The sequence below is a fragment of the Xiphias gladius genome, chromosome 17 (genome assembly GCF_016859285.1).
Source record: "Xiphias gladius isolate SHS-SW01 ecotype Sanya breed wild chromosome 17, ASM1685928v1, whole genome shotgun sequence".
Classification (NCBI taxonomy): domain Eukaryota; kingdom Metazoa; phylum Chordata; class Actinopteri; order Istiophoriformes; family Xiphiidae; genus Xiphias; species Xiphias gladius.
In genome coordinates, this window is record NC_053416.1 from 24,896,308 (window position 1) to 24,917,232 (window position 20,925).

At 39.2% G+C, this 20,925-nt stretch overlaps 1 protein-coding gene across 2 annotated transcripts in view; it reads right to left on the reverse strand.

The window, feature by feature from the left end:
• arhgap32b (Rho GTPase activating protein 32b) overlaps positions 1–20,925 on the reverse strand; it is a 113,520-nt gene that overhangs the window by 75,726 nt on the left and 16,869 nt on the right. Inside the window, exon 2 of one of the 2 annotated variants that reach the window (XM_040151501.1) lies at positions 3,011–3,131. In XM_040151501.1, the coding sequence (XP_040007435.1) occupies positions 3,011–3,105 (95 nt within the window). In that variant the 5' untranslated portion in view covers positions 3,106–3,131. Of the gene's footprint in view, positions 1–3,010; positions 3,331–20,925 lie in introns of both variants that reach the window. The other variant, XM_040151500.1, reaches the window with a different exon arrangement.

Genomic DNA, 20,925 nt, shown 5'->3' on the forward strand with positions numbered 1-20,925 from the left:
GCTGCAGTGTTAATGTTACATGTCTGAAGAAACATTCATTTCGATAAGGCCAGTCCCACATTTAAATCATCAATTCAGTAGAGGAGCTTGAGAATACAGTGTGTGGCACTTCACTCTGTGGCATGAAAAAGGGGAAAATACTGTATAAATCTTTGTTTTCTCTGTAATAAAGACAAAATGAAACAAAAATTACCTACCTCTGATGCTATAAAAACTATTCATATTTAACATCTTAAAATCTTTGAAATTTGAAGACGTCGATTTAAAACCTTTAATTTATCCATTATGTGTTAGCAATAGCTTTAGAGCTTAGAGTGACAAATAGATATCCATGGAGTTCTACAGAGAGGATTTTTACACCTCCACAGCCAAATGAGACACCAGCACTTGTCATTATCCTGAATTAAATTACATTTTTCTCCGTGTAGACCTTGGCATCGACTTTTATTTTATCAACCAAGAGATTCTGCGTAAAGCACTACTTTAGTGATTTGGTACTGCACCTCCATAAAGTTGGGGGACTTGCAAGAGATAGAATGGTCAAAATCAAAGCAGCACAGGCTGAGATATCCTGTCCCTAGTATGAGTCAAGCTCTAAAGGACCCTATGTTTCCCATAAAGCAGTTCAATATTAAAAAATATTAACATAATTCAACTCGTAGTCCTAACACACTAACCTAAAGAATTAAAAATAAATAAATAAATAAATTAAAAAATTTAAAAAAATCACAACTTGCTTGGCGTAGTGCCAATTTAGATACTAAAACAACAAATTTCCAACAGTAATTCAACTGCCTGTATAAATAAATGGAATGCTACATCCGCAAGGCCTGTGCATACCTTAAATGAGCAGCTACGTGATCTATTTAGTTACAGATTCATGGGAGCTTGTCTGCTGGTGTAGGTGTCCTCCTGCAGAGTAAACTGTTCTGTTGTCCACTAATCTGTTTTACTGGATTAGGGAATCACGAACAGTATACAGTTTTACAGCGTTTTCGTTCTCTTTCTATGTCACCTTCTGGGGGCCTCATGTCCCCACTCCGCCCTCCTCAGTCCTGGCTGCTGATCCCCTGATCCACCAGGATTCACCGGACAACTTTTATAAAGCACTAGCGCTGGCGAAATGCCCTCCATGTGCTCTCTGATAAAAGAAATAATCTGCTGCAATGGGCAATAGACTGACCACACACACCCTTGTGAATATACTGTACATGACATCATCTAGAAGCAATTTAGCCCAATAGAAACATCTCTTTCCCTTTTTCCATTTTCCCCTTCTCTTTTCTTTATCTTCCTCTTCACCCTGTCTTTTTTCTATCCTTTCTCTTCTTTTCATTCACTCATTCACAGTAGTTATGTTGGAACGCTGTCTAATGTATGCTAAGCTGCTGCTGCCATGGTAACCCCGGTGCAGGATTTATACCCAGTTCAGGACTGGAGGGGCAGTGTGTGAGTCAGGTGGAGGGGCTGAGCAGCCTTAACTGTAATCCCCCCACCTTCCAAAAAAGATAATATACAGCAGGACACATTTGCAAAAACACAGACAGATGTACACAAGTGCACAGCCCCAGACACAGACACCACTAATCCAACAGTAGGAATAACCCCACATCATGCTGCCATAGCAGTAATGTAGGGGAGAAAAGCCAGTGGCTACCTGGTTGGATGGCATGGGAACAGTTATACGTGCAGCTGTATCTCTCTGAGAAGGCTGGTGAAAATGTATCCCCACAAATCAGAATGTGAGTGGCGACTAACAGAAATAGTAAGGAAATGACAACTAAATGAGTCATAGCCTTAACTTCCATCTCTGTACAGTGAGTCGAAGGAGATTCCCCAGACGTGTTGGAGATTAGTTATACCTCATTGGCAGAGAGTGTAACAACTGTAAGGTATAAGAGATAAGTGATATCCCAACAGCACCTACTAGCCGATGAGAGAGCTTGCCGTGCACAGAGAAACATGCCGTGGATCCCCTAACAACAAAGATTAATGAGTGTTTGTTGTGTGTGCGTTTATCCTCTGCATGTGTGGCAGTGATGTTTGCCCTAAAACATCCTTGTGAAGCATGTGTGCTGGATACACAGAAGTCCATATGCGTTTTTTGTGAATGCACATGCTTAAGGGTGTGTGTATGTGTGTGTTTGTTTGTGTGAGAGTGATAACAGTGCACGGGCATGTGGCTGTGGGTGTACAGCTGTAGCGATGACGTAACTAGCTGAAAGCTTATACACTCGGCCCCACTGTGAAGGTATTGGTTGTTGAAGCTGGGAGTTGACTGGCTCCATCAGTCAAGGAAATCCTAATGAGGGGTTTCCAGCAGTGACAGTTAGTGATGGCAATCACCGAGTTGCTATGGGTTGATGGGGTGTGGGTTGGGGTTGAATAGGGGGTGGGGTGGTGACTGTGCAAACTCACCCTATCAGCTCAGCTATAGCTCAGGCATGTCTACCAATGCCTCCCCCTCTTCCTCTGCATGCGCATACCCTAGTGTCATTTCTACTTGAGGCATAGAGGAAGCCAAGTAACACCCCTCTTCTATCATCAACACACACTCCAACACATGCACACACAGACACTCTACACTGGCACCACTACGAGCACAAACCAGATTCTCCAACTGTCAAGACCTGAGCATTGGCTTCACATACAGTGAGTGTAATGAAACAGAAGAAGACACATACATGCAAAGAGAGCATAAGAAGAAAAGCTTTCTGTGCGGTATCGCACATTCACACACAAACATTCACTCTCACACTCACACTCACGCACACTCACACACACGCACACACACACACACACACACACACACACACACACTCACACACACACACACTCTCTCTCTCTCTCTCCATGCCCCCTACTCTAACTATAAACAAACTAGCATGCCTACCACCACAACCTAAGGTGTGGTTCTTCTTTCCAAACACACAAACACTCTTCCTCCCCTCTTCACTCTGATGGAAAGTGTTTGGGGCAGTCCAATCCTGAGGTTGGGCACCAGGCTTACCTGTCCAAGATGTCATGGTTGGACGTGGTTGTGGCTCCCAGCAGTCCTAGTGCTGCACTCCCCACCGCTGCGGCAGCCCCGCTGCCTGCCTCCATGATACTGACTCACTGCAATGAGCAGCCTGCCAGAGAAACGGAGAGGGAGGGGAGGGAGAGGGGGAGGGAGAGGGAGTGACGGGAGGGGGAGGATGTGAAGAGGTAGATCAGGAGGGAGAAAGACGTATGAGATAAAAGAAATCACATGTAGAGGGAGAAGGGAGGATGACGAGGGAAAAAAGCAGAGGGAAAGGAATGTGGGGAAGAATGACAGAATAGACAAGACTGTGAAAAAGATGTGTGGTGAAAATGGAAAAAAGGAAAATGAGCGGGAAGATTGGCATGGGACCAGGGTGAGAGAACAGGGAGGGGGAGAGAGGGAGAAAAATCATTAATTGTGTGTATAGTCTGTAGATCAAGTAAGTCATGCTGATGCAGCTTTGCAAAGCAGGATTTCACTTTGGTGTTAACACATGGAGATTCTGGCACACACATTCCAGTGTGAATCAACAGTCAAACACCAACATTGGCTGCCTTGCTATCCTGTGGTGGCTCTCTGAGGTCTCTATCCTCAGCCCAGAAATTCAATGGTCAAATCAATTTTTCCAGGCGATCTGCTTTTTATTTAAAATGCCATTTTTTCTTCTATCTCATCCACACCAGTACTATGTCCAGACATTCACTGACTTACCGACAGCTTTCATTTCCAAAAACAAAAGCTCAAGGATTGTTTCAAGTATATCAACTGTCTAAATCAAAATTTCTAGCAATTCCACACCCATTTAAGCTATTCTAGCAGTAAGCCTGTGAACTTTGTCCCATTAGTAATGCTTAGCAATGCTTGTATAGCAATTTAATATTTTTTTCTTCGTCTACAAAGCAAACCTCAGTAAGATTTGACAAACACCCATGAAATCACCACATCACCTTCTGGAAGGACTGTATTGAGAAGATTGTGCTTTTAATATTACAGTGCTGTGTTGTTACATGCTTTAATACAAGCAAAAGACAACACAGCACGAGAAGTGGTTTTGCTATCTCAGACAACCAGATGTCTTAATTATTTTTACCTTGCAAGATTATAATTTATAATCTCTGTGCTCAACCATAACTTTTCCATTACTTACTCATTCCTTGCCCTATAAAGAGCAAAACTCCCTCAGCCAAAAGATCAAAACATAACCTGAACATTCAAGGTGGAGAAGTAAACCTTGTTTGAGGTCTGTGAAGCTGCGTTTAAACTGACAGCGTGAGAAAAAACACGCAGCCCTCTCACTCATTTGAATGGTACTAGTCCATTGACCTAGTGTGGGTTCCAACACGGAGAGCTCTTGCAAAAAAACTAAGTCATCCAGTAAAAAAAAAAAAAAAAAAAAAGTTGAACCTGGTTTAACTTTTGCCGCAATACAACGTGACGTCATCTAGCAAAACACTGTGCTGGCCAATTAAATACATACAAGTTCCCATTCCTGGTAGATTACTTGGAAGCGTTGTTTGGCACCCGACACTCTGGACTTCCTGTATCGTGTAACATTGTCTTGCTGGCACCTGCAGCAACACACTCTCACCAAACCAGCTCCTAGCATTGTTTTAACACAGGGCTATTTTCAGTCTCAATGCCTGCTAAGACAACCTTATTTGCTGTAAACGCGTAGAAAATATACTCACTTTACACCATTATCTCACACAACAGTACACCAGCACTTACTGACAATACTAAATATTCATTCGATTTTTGTCTTCTCTTTTACAGTATTATTCCCAGGAATCTAGATGATCATGGAAAAATCTCAAGCAGTAGAGTAAAACAATGTTGATTTTTCTCATGATTGCTCTGCATTTGCATCAGCATGTACTGCTGAAGTCAGGATATTTTCGTTGTCGATTAATCTGCTGATTATTTTCTTGATTATTTGATTGATTTGTCTGTAAAATGTCAGAAAATAGTGAAAAATGCCCACTAACAATTTTCCTGAAGCCCAAAGTTACATTTTCAATTTGGTTGTTTCGTCTAACCTACAGTCCAAAACCTAAAGATATTCAGTCTACCAACACTCACAATTGAGAAGCAGAAAAGAGGGAATGTTTAGCACTTTATGCTTGAAAAATGACTTTAACAGTTAATCGAATATCAAAATTGCTATCAGTCATTTTTGTGTCGATCAACTATTTGATTAATCAACTAATCATCTCAGTTCTAAGGTGCATGTTTAACTACTTTAATGGGCAGTTCTCCCAGACTGTGGTATAAATCTGTTAATACATGGAGAGGTTTCTGATAACTAGGCAACCAGTTAGCATGTCTTCTCAAGTTCTCATTTGTCATCATTTCTGTATGCATACTACTTACCACACAGTACATACATTGGCATCTGTTGTTCAAAACTCCGATTTACTGTGATTAAGGTTACTTTGGGACTATCCACAGTGCTTATGTCCTACCCACTGAATCATCACTGTACCCATAATCACAGCAGAGAACACCCTCCTTGGTATTACTGCTATAATACGACCCACCACATGACAACCTCCCAATGAAATCCAAATGTCATGTTGTGAGCAGATGAAAATTGATGACAGCAACGCAGCAGGAATGACCCAATAAAACAGGGGAAGGGAGAAAAGTCCATATAGCCCATTTTCTGTGGTAGTCAATGGCTATGTGCTGTAATGTCAGAAGGATGAAGCCAAGAGGAGAGAGAGGAGGGAAGATGGGAGGGGGATGCAGGAGGAGAAAGCGTGGGAGGAGAGGATCCTCAAAGGCCACACAAAAGCAGCTAGTTCTAACTCTGAGGCAAGCTTATTGGGCATACGTAATCCCCAGGGCTCTCTGTGGTCTGCAATTTAGTCATGAAAGCATCATACGCAACATACATGCAAGATAAGGTTTAATAAGAGGTACAGTAAATACAACTGACCTATCCTGAAATTCAGATATTTTAATGTAACAGAAATTCCTCTGAAATGCTAAAGTAATGCTACATCTTAGAAAAAAAAAATTAATTCAAAGTGATTCAGGGATCTTCGTTCCAAAAATAACAAGGCAACAGTATGAATCATGAGTGATAAAGCCTCGCTCTGGACCAATCAGAAACTAATGCGTCACCTTCTTTTGACCTGAGAATTTCCGTGGTATAAGAACATCCAGACGTCCTGGCTCTCTGTGAGTCTGGATGGAAAGATTATCAACTTCTGTGGTTCTATATGAGTGCAATACAAGAGTTCATCGATTTAAACCAACACAACAGCAGACAACGACAGCATGTGGTGATATCGACTGCTATAAACAAGTGAGTGGTGTGACATGAGCATGAAGAGTGGTGGACACAGGCACAGGCTACATGTTGAAATTCATCTCATGTCCTGGACTACTGTAAACTCCTGCTCTTCAATCATCCACAAACACACATGCACGCACGCACACACACACAGGAAGGACATGAGCTCAAACCATTTGATATTGAGTGTGTGTTTTTGTGTATCAACGCCTGCATGCATATGCTGCGGTCGTGAAAATATACATCTCTTTCCTTATTGTGTGTAGAGGGAATGAAGTGTGTGCATTCGTTAGAGGAGGAACTGAGTTTGTGAATGCCAGGCAGGCAGGCAGGGCAAAACAGGCTGAGCTTCCCACAAATACCTGATGCAGCAGAAAACCCATGAAATGGCCGACCTTGAGAGAAGACAAAGCTTCAGCTCAGAGATTAAAAATCAAGAGTTAATAGTCTCTACACAGTAAACATCCTTCATTCTCATCAGGGTTGCTGCATAACTGAAAACAAACATAACCAAACAACCAAAATTGTGGCTTACCACAGCCTTGAGTTAGGGAGCAGTCAACTTCTTCAGCTTCACAGCATGTGACACAACCAGTATAAAGTTTGTTAAGGCCAAACACTTAAAAAAAAAAAAAAAAAATCAAAACTTATTCTAACTTAATTTTATATGATGACATGTCTGTTTCCCCTCTGTCCTGTAATATTTATGTCAGTGTGCTTCAGTGGAAAACATGCAATTTTTAGATGCCTGTGTTTACTATCAGTAACAGATAGCCATCCAGATAAAATGTCAACACTGCCAGTCAGCAAAACTAAAGAGTGGACACACACAGATCAAACAGTTACTTGTTCTTTTATCATATAAAGAAGTGATGATTTTGTCAACGATGACGAAAAATATTAATTGACACACTGAAAACTAGAATGGCATCATTGGAACGCATACCTTCGCCAAGGCCAATATCAAACAACATACACCAGAATTTAGAGAAAAAAATTCAAATTCATTGTAAATGATCCGGATAGGCCGAAAAAATTGCACTAGTTCTTCACTGGCCCATGCCCCATCCCTCTAGCAAGTTTGGTCAAATCAGCTCTGTACTTTTTGCATAATCCTGCTGACCAATAAAAAAAAACAAACCAATAAACAGACACAGATGAAGACATAACTTTCTTGGTGGAGACTACAACTTTAAAAATGTTGCCTTTTCAAAACAAAAACTATGGTGTACATTGTTTGGCAACGATTAAAAACTAAATGATCAAGTAAAAGACAGATGAATGGACAAATTAACTAATAATTTGCTTAATGCTAAGTTTTATTTAAAGACCTGCATGCATCTGTGGAATCACATACTGTAGCCAATAGCTCCTTTTCAGTAAAACAGCTTCCTCTGCCGCCCAAAAGCATCTTTTGCCTAGAAGTTGACTTAGCTGCTTGACTCACTGCACTAATAAGCAGCATCTGTATTTCATTAACGGTATTTCTCAGTCAGAAATGTTAGCTAATGTAATTGGCTGTTGGGAAAAAAGTAATAGATGTGGACTAAATTCATCTACAATGGCACCAAAAAAATTCAACAAAAAGTGGCTGTAAAACAGCTGGGATAAACTACAAAAACATGCAGGAAGCACACTGACATTTACAAAAGGGTAACCTATGTTAATATAACTTTATCAAGAGGGATACAGTGTGTGGGTGTAACTTTAAAGTTACTTACAGATGCCAAATGAGTACAAATGACAGTAAGAGAGCAGCTCTGTCCAAGCACTCAGAATTTGGGAATAAAAACTGGATTTACTGAGGAGAGTCAGTCTGTTGTATTATGGCATAGCAGAGTGACATGGTAACTTTGTGTATGGAACTTTACAGACTGGTATCAACAAGTCAACAGTCCCTTTTCTAATAATCTCACAATAGACAAGAACGGCACGTGTCACCATGGTAACTGTACACATCAAAGATGGTGACAGTTGTGCCTCCCCAAATGCTCAGCGGTCACAAAAATTAAAAATACATGATGAAAATTTGAGTAAAATTTCAACTAAAATATCTTGTGTTTTTTTTTTAACTAAAAGTAGGTTATAAAAACCAATCATTTTATTTACATTTTTGCCAAAAGACTAAAACTAAATCAAATGCCAAAATGAATGCTGCATATAAGACTACCAACATAAAAGATTAGTGTGATACATCTTCAAGTTTTTGTATCATCTCTTGTTGCTATTACCACATTTTATCTCCCAGCAGATTCAATCTCATGCTCAACTCCCTCAGTAACAGAGCAGCTCTGAAGTACTGCAGCAAGCCATGTAAATGCACACAGGTTCCTCTACATGAAATCTATATTAGGAAGGCAAAGTTCACTGACAAGACCACTTCCAGTTTAAGACACTGCAGCTATGACTACTTTTTTCAGTCTTAGAGATGAAAAGTTACTCCTGTATCTTTGGTTTAATTCCCTGATGACTGAAGGAAAATAATTTTGAGATTGGGACATGTCACTAGACCAAAACAACAGATGGTGTGTGATAATGCTTAGTACCTTTCTTAGGTCCTGCTATCATTACCATCAGTCTGAATGTAGGCATACACTGAGCATTTGACCTTCTACTTGTACTGGCCAAATTATCACAATTAGTGATCAGCCAGTAGCACAAAAAGGTTCATAGTTACAATTTAATAATTCATCGGTTATTCATTTACTCATTGAATGCACTGTGACAGTGCACAGTCCCACAGAAATAATGTAAAGCGAAGTGTTATAGGGCTGCAACTAACAATTATTTTTATTACTGATTAATTTGCCAGTTATTTTCTCCACTCATCAATTCGTCGTTTTGTCTATCAATTGTCAGCAAATGGGAAACATGGCCGATATAATTTCCCATAGCCCAAGGTGATGTATTCAGATTGCTATCTATTCCACCAACAGTCCAAAATCCAAAAAAATTCAGTTTACAATCAGATATGACAAAGAAAACCAACAAATCATTGCATTTGAGAAGCTTTAACCAGTGAATATTTGGAATTTTTGCTTGAAAAAGGCCTCAAATGATTATTTGCTTAACAAAATAGTTGCTAATTGTTTTCTGTCAATTGATTAATTGATCAATCAAAGAGACATCACAGCTCTAATTTGTTTACTGTCATACTTATCTCCCCTTCCCTCAAGAACGGTGCATTCACACATACAGATACAAATTAGTTGGCAGTATCTGGACTCTCATGAATCTGTAGTTCTGGGGGTGTATCTCCACAGACACCAAGCTTCCCCAGTTTTTTTAATCCATATCCGTCTGTATGTGTGACCGCAACGTTATGGTACAATTGAAAAAACAGGGACAGCGACAGCTGCTATTCGGTATGAATAAGGCCTATGTTTGTAGCCCTGCTCCTGCTGCTGAAAAAAGAGCACGCAGCTCCACCAAAAGGGAAAGTTGAGAAACACCAAACTTTATGCAAATATCCACAGACATTGTTGGTTTGTGTGGCAGTGACGGATACATAAAAAAAAACAGTTGTACTGTCAGTACAGAATATGCAAATTATGTGCTCAACAGAACACAACACATCCAACACAGAACCACAGATTCATGATAGGCCAGGTACTGCCAACTACTTTGTATCTGTATGCATACAATGAGTGAACAATTACATGAGTGAACAATAACATTAGCTAATTAGCACTAAACAAAAAGTACAGCTGAGGCTGATGGGAATGTCATTAGTTTTGCAGGTATTTGACCATAAACCAAAGTACTGGAGATGTAAATGTTTTTGACATAATGATGGAGATAGATCAGTTAGAGAATCATCAAAGTTATCACAATGTATCCTGAAAAGAAAATGAGTGTCTGTGCCAAACTTCATGGCAATCCATCCAGTTGTTGCTGAGGTATTTCTGTCTAGACCACAGTTGTGGACCCAACAACAGACAACACTACCATCCACAGAGCAGCTTCGCTACAGCATGTAGGACAGCAGGTTTGCTTTGTGCTGCCCCACAATAAATGCTCAATTTTTTTTCTTAACTCAGTCTCCTTTTGTAACACCATTGACCCCCTCCACCTCAAACGTGCAAAGAATATCTGTTGACCATAGCCTATCTAGTTTAGCCCCTCTCACTTATCTGAAAGCACTGACCATTAAAACATATTGATATGCAAATCAGCTAATGGCGTCACCTAGACACTTTTGGAACAGTTTTAAGAGCACCCAGCAACAGCATTCACCTCTCCTTGGTGTTTGTAAGGAAAGGTTCTCCATTGCCTATGATAGGCTAGCTGAATGTTAGCAGCATGTGGCCATTTCATGCTGTCTGATATGGACAGCAGACTGGCAGTTTGTAAAGCTTGTTCTGCTGAAATACCATGAGGGCATTAAATCACCACGGAGCCTCTCCAATACAAACTTAATTTACCACCTGAGAGGATGTCTGCCTGAGGAGCTTGCAGACCCCATCAGTGAAAGTCCTCTGAGAAAGCACTGACATGTAGCTGTGACAGTTTCAAAACAGTATCTGAGGTTTTCTTCTTCATGGGCCCTTCTCTCTCCATCACATTCAAATCGTCACCTGATTAAACATCATGAACAGCACATATCTTAAAATAACAGTGTAATGCAAAAAAAGCTAACACTTCCTTATTTAACTTGTGTTTCTTTATAATCACATCTGACAGAGTGAAAAAATGTGCTTTCTTTGCCTCAGCTAAAAACAATTTTTAATGTGTTAGCTGGCACGTCTGCAACTTCTTGTATCTAAAAATGTCTAATCATCACTGAACAAACTGTATTTCCTGCTTTTCTTAAGAACGCTTGACTGTATTAGTGATTATTCTTACATGTAATACTTTGAAATGCTATCATTTGCTGATTCCATGACAAATTTGTGATGTCATGTGACAAGCATCAGCGCCCACACATCATTCCCTCATGCAATATTTCATATTGAACCAATATATTTATTGGTTCAAGAAATATATTTTACTATATAAACTTTTCTCCAGGTCAACACACATAACACTACTTAAAGAAACATTTTACAACATTATAGATCAAAGTTTAATGCAGATAAGCAGAAACTGAGTGTAGGTTAGTCCAACTGCTGTGAGAGTGTTATCGTGGGGAAAGGTGAAGAAAGACTCCATCAGAGAATGATTATGGATAAAATAGGATTAAAATAACTGGAATTATTATCGTAAGTAGACTGAGACACATTCAGCATTTAATCCTTGACAATATCTTCCCTGAGTATTCATAATAAAGTTGCAAAATGGAAGGAGATATTTCTGGTGCTTGTGGTTCCAGAAGTAATAGTCCCGTTAATTTTCCCCACATACACAGTTGGTGACTCACAGCTGGAGCTCTTCTAATGCTTTTAATCAGAAGGAAACTCTGCTGGTTGAATCATCAGTGCAAATGAAGAATAACTGTGTTAGAAAATATCTGGTTATTTAGGACTTAAAAACTTTTGGGGAGAAGTTAACTACAACTCCCAATGTGTATTTCCGCAAGAAACATCCAGTCACTGTGTTAAAAGCAGGTAGAGGCTCAAGATTACGCTGAGATAAAACTGATAATGCAATCTGCGGCTTAAATTAAATTACTTTCGGATCCTGGGAAAATTTGGGATGAATTCTACAAGTACGGCAAATTCAACAACAAAGCTTTTTGAATTTGCTGCTGATCTGATTTGCCCTCATACTTGCTTTTTCTCCACAGCAAAGGAGGAAGAGGCTCAAGGGTAATTAGTATTTAGAACAGCCCGCCATGAAGAAATGAAGTTGAAATAAAAATTTGAAATGGGAATAACAGGAAAAAACACCAGCAGCTCCTCACACTTCACAACTCTGTGAAGGGCAGAAACAAAGAACTTGTTTTTATAGCTTATTACATGGAATAAAATAAGAAAAATTAAGTTAAGTTCAACTAAAACTGAGTTATTCTACTAATTAGACATGTATGTTTTAGTTAGTAGTTATAATTTTTAACAAATTTTTAATCAGATATGTTGCCATTCATCTCAAGGCTGCATTGTTCATATCACAGAAGAATGTCAGTAAAATGTTTTGAATATCTGCTGTTATTTTTCAAATAAAAATGTATTCTCCCACAAACTTTTCTCTTTACCAATGATTCAGTCAGACAGACCAGTTAGCTTAACTGACAATAATGATTTATTGTAATAAAATGAGAAAATCCTTCCTGTATTAGGGTGTAACCTGGAAACCTGTTGTTTCCAGGTTACATTGGAGTAACCAGGAAACAACACCTCCCATAAGCCAAATACTCTGTGAGTCATGTAAATCTCCTTCCTCCACATTTTGTTTTATAAATCATTTTAAATAAACACATTTTTGGATTGAATTATCTTTTTAAGCATGCATGGAATCATTCTTGGTGCCTATTTTGAGATCCCCTTTACTCTAACTCTTAAATGTCTGCCTCTGTCAGGCCCTGAAATTTACACTGAGACCCAGTCTTTTTGTTCCTCTAATTATGTCAAACCCCATTCTGTGAAGCCTCTTCAACATTTGTAGTCAACTGGAACCCTTCTTCTACTATCTTCTACTACCACCTACAATCTACAGGCTACAGTATGTGAAGAAATGTCTGTGTTCGCTACGGTTGGTAGGATACTTAAAATCTTGTCCATTCTGCATGTAGTCTTCATTCTCTATTCAAGCAGCCATCTATGTGCAGCAGTACAACAGGTAGCAGGGTTGCCTGCTGATTGGAGAAAGACTGTTTTGAAAGGTCACTCAACACCACTCAAAGTGTCCTTGAGCAAGAAACTAAAGCTTCAGTTATATAGTGACTGTAACAGCAACATCCCAAGAAACAAAAAAAATGTATTCCAGCAAGCAAAAACACTACTAAACATAAGAACACCATCTTGCATAAAATGGTGTGATAGCAGTTCCATTCACAGCTTTTTTGTTAATTTTTCATAACACACATCAGGAGGAAGGGAGCGTAACCTGCAGCAGACACAATCTGAGATAAAATTAAATAAATCAGCAATCTTTTTGAGCAGGTCTTTGCAAAACCAAGTTTTCAGAGGAGAAACAAAAATGTTAGATCCTCATCCCGACTGATCAGCTAACTGATGTCCTCAAAACTTTTAATGGCGGCATGTCATTGGTGTGATTTTTCAGGAAATACAGTTTACTGATGATGATGAAAATATGAGCAAGACGCTATTAAAATGTGGAGATACTGTATATGGCATTTTCTGTAATGCCCATCCATAGAGAAAGCAGCCGCTCAGAGGCTTATATTCTACACAAGAAGTCAGCTCAGCTACATATCCACCAAAGCTGAAGTTTGGCTGATAGTCCTAAACCACAAAACGGGTAACATATCACAAAATGTCATTCCATTACTCTTTCTACACTGATATATGCATATAGAATACAGACATAATGTAAGTATAGTATTAGAAGTGGTGCACCAAATGAACAAGTACCGTCAGAAAGGTTTTACCATCGAATGCAAAATAAAGAATTACACTCAAACCATTTACATTTGATTTGCCACAGCTTCTGACCTTGAACTATCTTAAACTTGAAACTTAAAATTGAACCTAATATCTATATAGTTACAGTATAACATAAAGCTTAGGCATGGTAAAGGTTTTTTTTAGCTTATTTTCGCTGTTATAAACAATTAATCAATTGACACAAAATTATTCAGCAACTAAGGCTATGCAATATGATGAGTGTGATAGAGAAATGTATTTCGTTCATATTATGTTACATCATTTATTTCGTTGTGCTGCAAATCACACTATTTACGGAAATAGTTTTCGTCATTTGGACGACGCTTTGCATTCTTCCAAATGGCATGGATGCAGGCAGGAAATTTGCATGAAGGCAACTAAAATATGAAGGAGAGTGAATGTCACACAGAACAGGGCAATTCCAAACAGGAGAAGGACCACAACCAGCCAGGAGAAAACGAGGAGCTCGTCCATTAAAGAGGGGCTAGTTCTGTCACATGGATATGGTTTGGTTGTGAAAAGTCTGGCACGCACCAGAAAACCATACTTTGCAAATTAGGCCGCAGACCAGTCCCCACAATACACTCAAACACCATTAACCTCTTTAACCACCTATGTAAGAATCATGTCAAAGAGTAGGGAAAGTACAGTCACATGCTTAAAACAACCCCAGACTGAGATGTTGCAAAAGGCTTTTGACCGCTGAACACTATATGGTAAAGAATCACAAAGATGGAAGGAGATAATGGCTGCCGTTGCAACTTACAGCGGGGTCCAAAGATCTGCGACCACTCAGACCTTTCGACCCCACTGTAAGTTGCAACTGTGCAAGAGGTGGCACCATTTTACAAAGTCAAGAAATGGGGGTTTCGGGAGTTGGTGCTAACACTCAACCCAATGTACACAATGACAAGCCGAAAGTATTTCACTCAAGTCAAGTTACCTCATTTATATCAAGAGTGTCGGGCCAAAGTTGAGGAGGAAATCCCCATTTGTTTATTAATTGAATTTACAGAGAATGTGCTATATCATGATATATATCATTATCTGGATATTAAATAACCTATATTGGGATATGAGATTTTGAATGCCACACAGCCCTGTCCGCAACAATTTTGTTATTGACTGTTATTTACTCTTATTAAACAAAAAATGTCGAACACTGTCCAGGTCCAGCAGCCAAAAAGTGAGGATTTGCTGGTTTTGTCGGATCCTCATTTTACACTGAATATTCATGGTGGTTGGGACCAAGCAAGCAATTCCAGAAATGTTTAATAATAAATCAAAATCAATATAAATAAAAAAAAATTATCAACAAATTTTTGATAATCAAAATAATCATTAGTTGCAACAAAAGTACAAATAGTTAACCCATGACTTACTCTCTTAAACGCTTTAAAGTCTACACAAAATATGAGGGCTGTACCTGAATCAGGCTTGTCCAAATCGACTCTGACCTGTCTCATGTTTTACCTGTGAAGACTCACTTTTATAAATAATTCTGTTCACCATCTGTGATGTAAAAACATATTTCCACACAGTCCCAGCATCTCTCCTGATTGGTTGCTGACACTGCTGTCAGCTGAAGAATCAGTCACACTGGATGGCACTAGGGGAGGTTGTTCCAGCATTTCGTTCACAAATTGTTTAGCCAACTTCATTATTATTCAGCACCTAAGCAAGACTGTCTATGCAGCAAACAGAAATGTTTTGTGCTGCCCTGCATTGTTTTGCCTTCCATCTCCATTACGCGTCTCCATTTCAGCTACAGCTTTGTAGTTAGGTCATTTTGAGACAATTATCTTTCAACGTTCATAGGCAGCTTTGTGTGTTTGGTTAGAAAGCCCTGTAAGTCATAGAAGCTTGTTTAATACACTGGCATGTGGTTGGGTCTCAGAAAACGAAGCAGAGGATTTGATGAACTAGACTGCATTTGGGTTAGCATCAGGAAAGCTAATCTCACAACCAGCAGAGCACGTGAGGCTGCCAACATAAAACGGAGTACAACCATTCTACGTCAGTACTGGTATATAGGATCAAGATGGAATTGCATTACTGAGCGGGAAAGAGATGCAGTTATGCAGAAAAAGGTGTGGAATATACTGTATTGATCCAAACTGGGGCTATTATTCACACTCTAAAAGTGCAATATATCACTGTACATCATCCACTGTGAAGCATAAAATGGATGATCAAAATACAAAAAGCTCACACTGGTGCTATATAATCCATCTGTAAACAATTATTTGCTTGATTGTCAAAAATAAGTCAAAATCTATTTTTGCTACCTAACTAGAGACCTTTAGTGATATCAAATGACATCATTAAAACTAAATTTGTCTCCAATGAGGCTGACTTCATTTGAAAGATAGTTAGATTACTCTGAGACATACACTTAGACCTTAGTGACCTAATGGCTGGGGATGAGTTCATTAAAATATAATTTTATGTGCAGCAGAACCTCTCTCTCGATACCACCAAAAAAGTATGCATGGGAGACTGAAAACAGACCCTATCTATTTTTCAAGTTTTAATTGCTTATCTTGGCCTGGCAGGAGAGATAACCCAAAGAAAATTAAGATGTCAGTTACTTGGCCTTTTAGAAAATGTATCCAAGTGAACAGAATCTAAGGCATTAAACACAAGAGATGAATGACCTTGGAGCTGATTTAGAAGCTCTTAGAGTAGAGCTGTGTACTAAAACTTGTCTTGATAATTAGCAGGCAAAAATCTGATAAGGTATTCATTCACAACAGCATCCCGCGGGGCAAACACACTTAGTATATTAGTAAAGAAGATAACACTATTGAAGGTGAAATGTGGATCAAAATTACCAAGTTGAAAAATGGGTTGGGTGGAGAGGCAGAAATGACAGTACATTTACATGCACTCTAGTGATGCAAATATAACCATATTAAGGTAATAGTTTGGTTATTTTAATTGTAATATAAACATAATCTAATCAGAATATGCACAACTCAATTACCAGAGCTGGGTTACTTGTCAGTCTTTTAAATTCCTCTTGCCACGTACACTGCTTTCTCTGGTTGCTTCCACTCTTTCAGTACTTCTCATGCACACAGTCACACAATGAAGCAGATACAAAGTGGTGTGCTCGAAAAAAAGGAGCAGCTTGGCAAGTGGCAGTGGAAAAATGAAACAAGTTTTTGAGGCAACGGCAAAACCTCCGTCATACTAAAACAAATACCACAATTATCAGGACGCGATTTAGAGTGGTCGGTGAAACAATCTATACAAAAAAACAAGGTCAACAAACATGTTATCCTGTAGACTAATCACACAGTATTCCACACAGTAACTTGGGCAGTTATCAAACAACTATAGTCAACTGTGGTTACTGGGGATGTAAGGTTACTGCAAACTATGGAAATGCATTAACTGAGCCAATACCTTGACCTGGGTATTCACAGTTTTTTGTGTGTGTGCAAGATGACTAAACGATATGTGACGGTGTCCATGAAGAAGCCTGACTAATGTCACAATTTGGATGGGAACTGATAAGATTTTATTGATACCTGTGCCATTATCGATTCTGCTTATCAGTCCGAGTCTTTATCGATTCTCTTAATGATTCCTGATCAATTTTCTGTGTGGAAAAAAATTAGGCCAACACAGGGTTTTCTTCAGCATCAAAGCAACCGTTTTATTATCTCTGAGTCTGTCATCATCTAAAATGGATGAAGTGAGAGAATACTTGTACATCACTGGTTTTCATTTAGGTTTTCTTGGTCAAAGAAAAACTCTGCCAAACCTGCCTGCATGGCGCTGATGTTATTATAGCATAGAATATTTGCCCTGGATAACAGACTTGCTGTTTGTTTGGGAAGCAGTGGCACTCATGTGTAGATGGTCAAATATATGGCATTCCTGGAATTTAAGCCCATGTTGCATAGAAAAATGTTTCGCCACATTGCTAGTGTTCCCACCCTTACTTGAAATGAACATTTTATAGACATTACAATGAGCACTGCCGTCATCTTTCTTCTAGAAATAAACACCCAGTGTTCCCACTACATTCCTCCCACCTTTAAAACAGTCTCCTCCATCTGTCAGTCTAAGAATAAGTAGATCTATACAAAACAGAAGGAGGTATAAACAAACAATCATCAGGCCCATTCAAACTGGCTCCCCCACATTTCCTTATATACATTTTCAAATATACTGTAAAATTCTATTTACCAAGAGATGGGCATCCATATTGCCCAGTACGCCCAGCTAATCAACATTTCAAATTCTAAATTTTGATCAAGAGTGCATGTCAATCCGTTGCTGAACGAACGCATGTTTACACGTGATGTGATTTTGTTTTCATAGCTGCAGTTTATAAACATTGTTGCCTGTTGAACAAACATCTTAAATAGTTGTATGTCACTCTCCCTTTTGTCAGTCACAAATTCACAGAACAGAGCCCTGGAAGTGGCTGGTAAACAAGACACAGACAGACCAAGAGATGCAATGCCCAGCGAGGTTAACAAGATAGACAGACTAGAGAGAGATGCACTGTAAGCTAGCACATCAATGAAACGTTATTGTTATTTTCTAGTTAGACAGTTAGTTCCACTTCATCCTCTCATCGAAGCTGTAAACATTGACACCCGCTTTTAACACAAGTGAGAGGTGTGGCCCTTGCGTAATTTGCGGTGCGCAAGTTGCGTAGTGAGGATATAGGGCAGCCCTGCTTTGCCTGTCAGAAAAACATGCCAGCACCGATAAAAGGAATTGATAAGTGTGGAGGCATATAATTCCAATGGTTCACAGGTTCTCTATTCCCATCCCCATGTCACACCACCTCTTTCATATGAAAAATTATTGGCTGCCTCAGGTGTAACAAACCAAAAGGCAACATTCAATGCAAAATATGCTGATGGTCTGTGTTTATCAGCTGACATAAGTGCAATAACCAGCAGAGGATCCTGTTTACTGTAAACTCCTGCGAGCAGCGTCATCTTGCAGCAGAAAACACAACTTCTTTATACATGGGAATATAAAATCAAGGTGGAAATAAGTTCTAAAGGGTTTAGGCTTGAACAGAATGCTCCTCAAATAAAATGGATCATTTCCTCATGTAACTTGAGTTTTTTATTGTTATAGTGCTGCACTAATATGTTAATCTACACTGTTGTAGTACTTGTGATACCACCACATGGTGAATGTCACTGAAACAGGCACACTGTCCATCAGCAGAGCTAAGAGGATTTCCTCAGTGCTGTTCCACTTTTGGGCCATCCTGCCAATCCTCTTGAGATATTTTTTAAAATGTAAATTCATTTTTCACACAAATACATACTGTAGATAGTAAATACATCCAACATTTGATCCCTGAGCCAATTTGTGGCCCTAAACCTTTGCCTGACCATCAGGTGTCCAGTCAAACGAGTCTAATGGGGAGCGATACATGTGAAAACAAGTGAGCCTTTACTGGGGTCTAGAAAGGGACACAGAGCATACACCAAAGAGCCAATAGCATAACTCATAGTCATAACAATGTAAAACATCTATGAAAACTGTAAAAATGGTGTAAGGATGGTCAAAGTTTTATCAAAAGCAGCTCTATGAATCTTGCATAGCAAAGTGGAAATGGAAAGCTTCACGGATATCAGCACCCACAAAGCAAAGTCTCCATATTATAACTCCATGTTAACAAATCATTCAGTTCTTTAGAACGCCACTCAATGGTTATAAGCCTAATCAAGTGGAATAGTAAAAATACCAGAGCTGTTTTTGTATCTGCAGTTTTAATTATTCAGGCAGACTTATCATCCTACATCCACTCCATGGCTTCACTGGAAACTATTATTTTAATTGCAATGTTGACTTGGCAGAAGCTGTACTTTCTAATCACTTAGAACTCAAAAACAAAACAGATAAGACAGTGAGAGAAGAGTGCTAACTTCACTGTGGCAAGGGCTTCATATTTGCTTTTTTTTTTTTAATGGCCTCTGCAGTGCATCTGTGCAACGGCCTACCATGGAATAATTCTGGCTGAGTGAGAAGTGTTTTGCCGAGGTATGTAACCATCACTGTGTAGAGAGGAGAGGATGAGAAGGCGGGCTTTTACCAAGCCCCCAGCACAGCATGCTGACTCACTGTGACAAACACTAATAAATATGTGATTTATCAGGGATCCTTTGACCTAAATCTCTTTGAAAAGTGCAGTGAAAATGCTGGTGGGTTCAGCTGAAACTAATCCTCTGACCAAGTGTGGCATCTTTCCTGTCAATTATCTTTGATGGCGTTGGCAACAACAGAAAGACATGCTAGCATAAACCCATGGCTCACTGACTGAACGCTTCCCTGTATGTCTTGTCTTCATTACCTTCCCTCCTGCTCTGATTAATGAGGCTAGGGTGGCTTGCCAATGCTGTTCTCTATCAGCAAAAGTGAATCACTGACCAGGCTGCACACCGGACACGATAAAATCCAGAGTGTGCCAGGTTCATTTTTTAGTCCATTAATCACAGACAGTTCATTTGTATAGATTTACTAATGAAATGAACAGTAAACATCATACAAAGTAGCTCAGTCAATCAAATACAGGCTACCATCTATGATGTTATTCACACTTGTCATTTTCAAATGACTCGTATCCAGATAAAATTCAGATGAGATTAAAGACATCTTAATCTCAAATTGTGCAGCATATGCGTTTATGTGTGCGGATCACTCCAGTCCAGAGGGTGATGGTAGTGAACCTGAAGCTGTTTCCTTGCGCACTTTGTTAGTTCAGTTACAACGATAACAGTTTAGCAAGTATTAGCTACCAACTATCCATAAACTAACTTAAACAGATAGATGACTTTAGTGGATGAACACAGAGCAATTAAAGGTTTGTCTGTACACGTGCTTCAGTCAATGGAACAGAAACAGTACTATTTTTATCAATAAAGCCGTATTAAACCACGCAGACTAGGCAGGTGATAAATTTATGTCAGGCAGAACCTTGAGGACCCTCACAGCCACGCAGATGCAGAGATTACAAATTGACCTTGGATGCATCACATCATTTCTTAACATCAAGTGATTTCAATTCATCTCAAAAGCTTCTTCACTTGGCTTTTTTGATAGCGACCTCATGT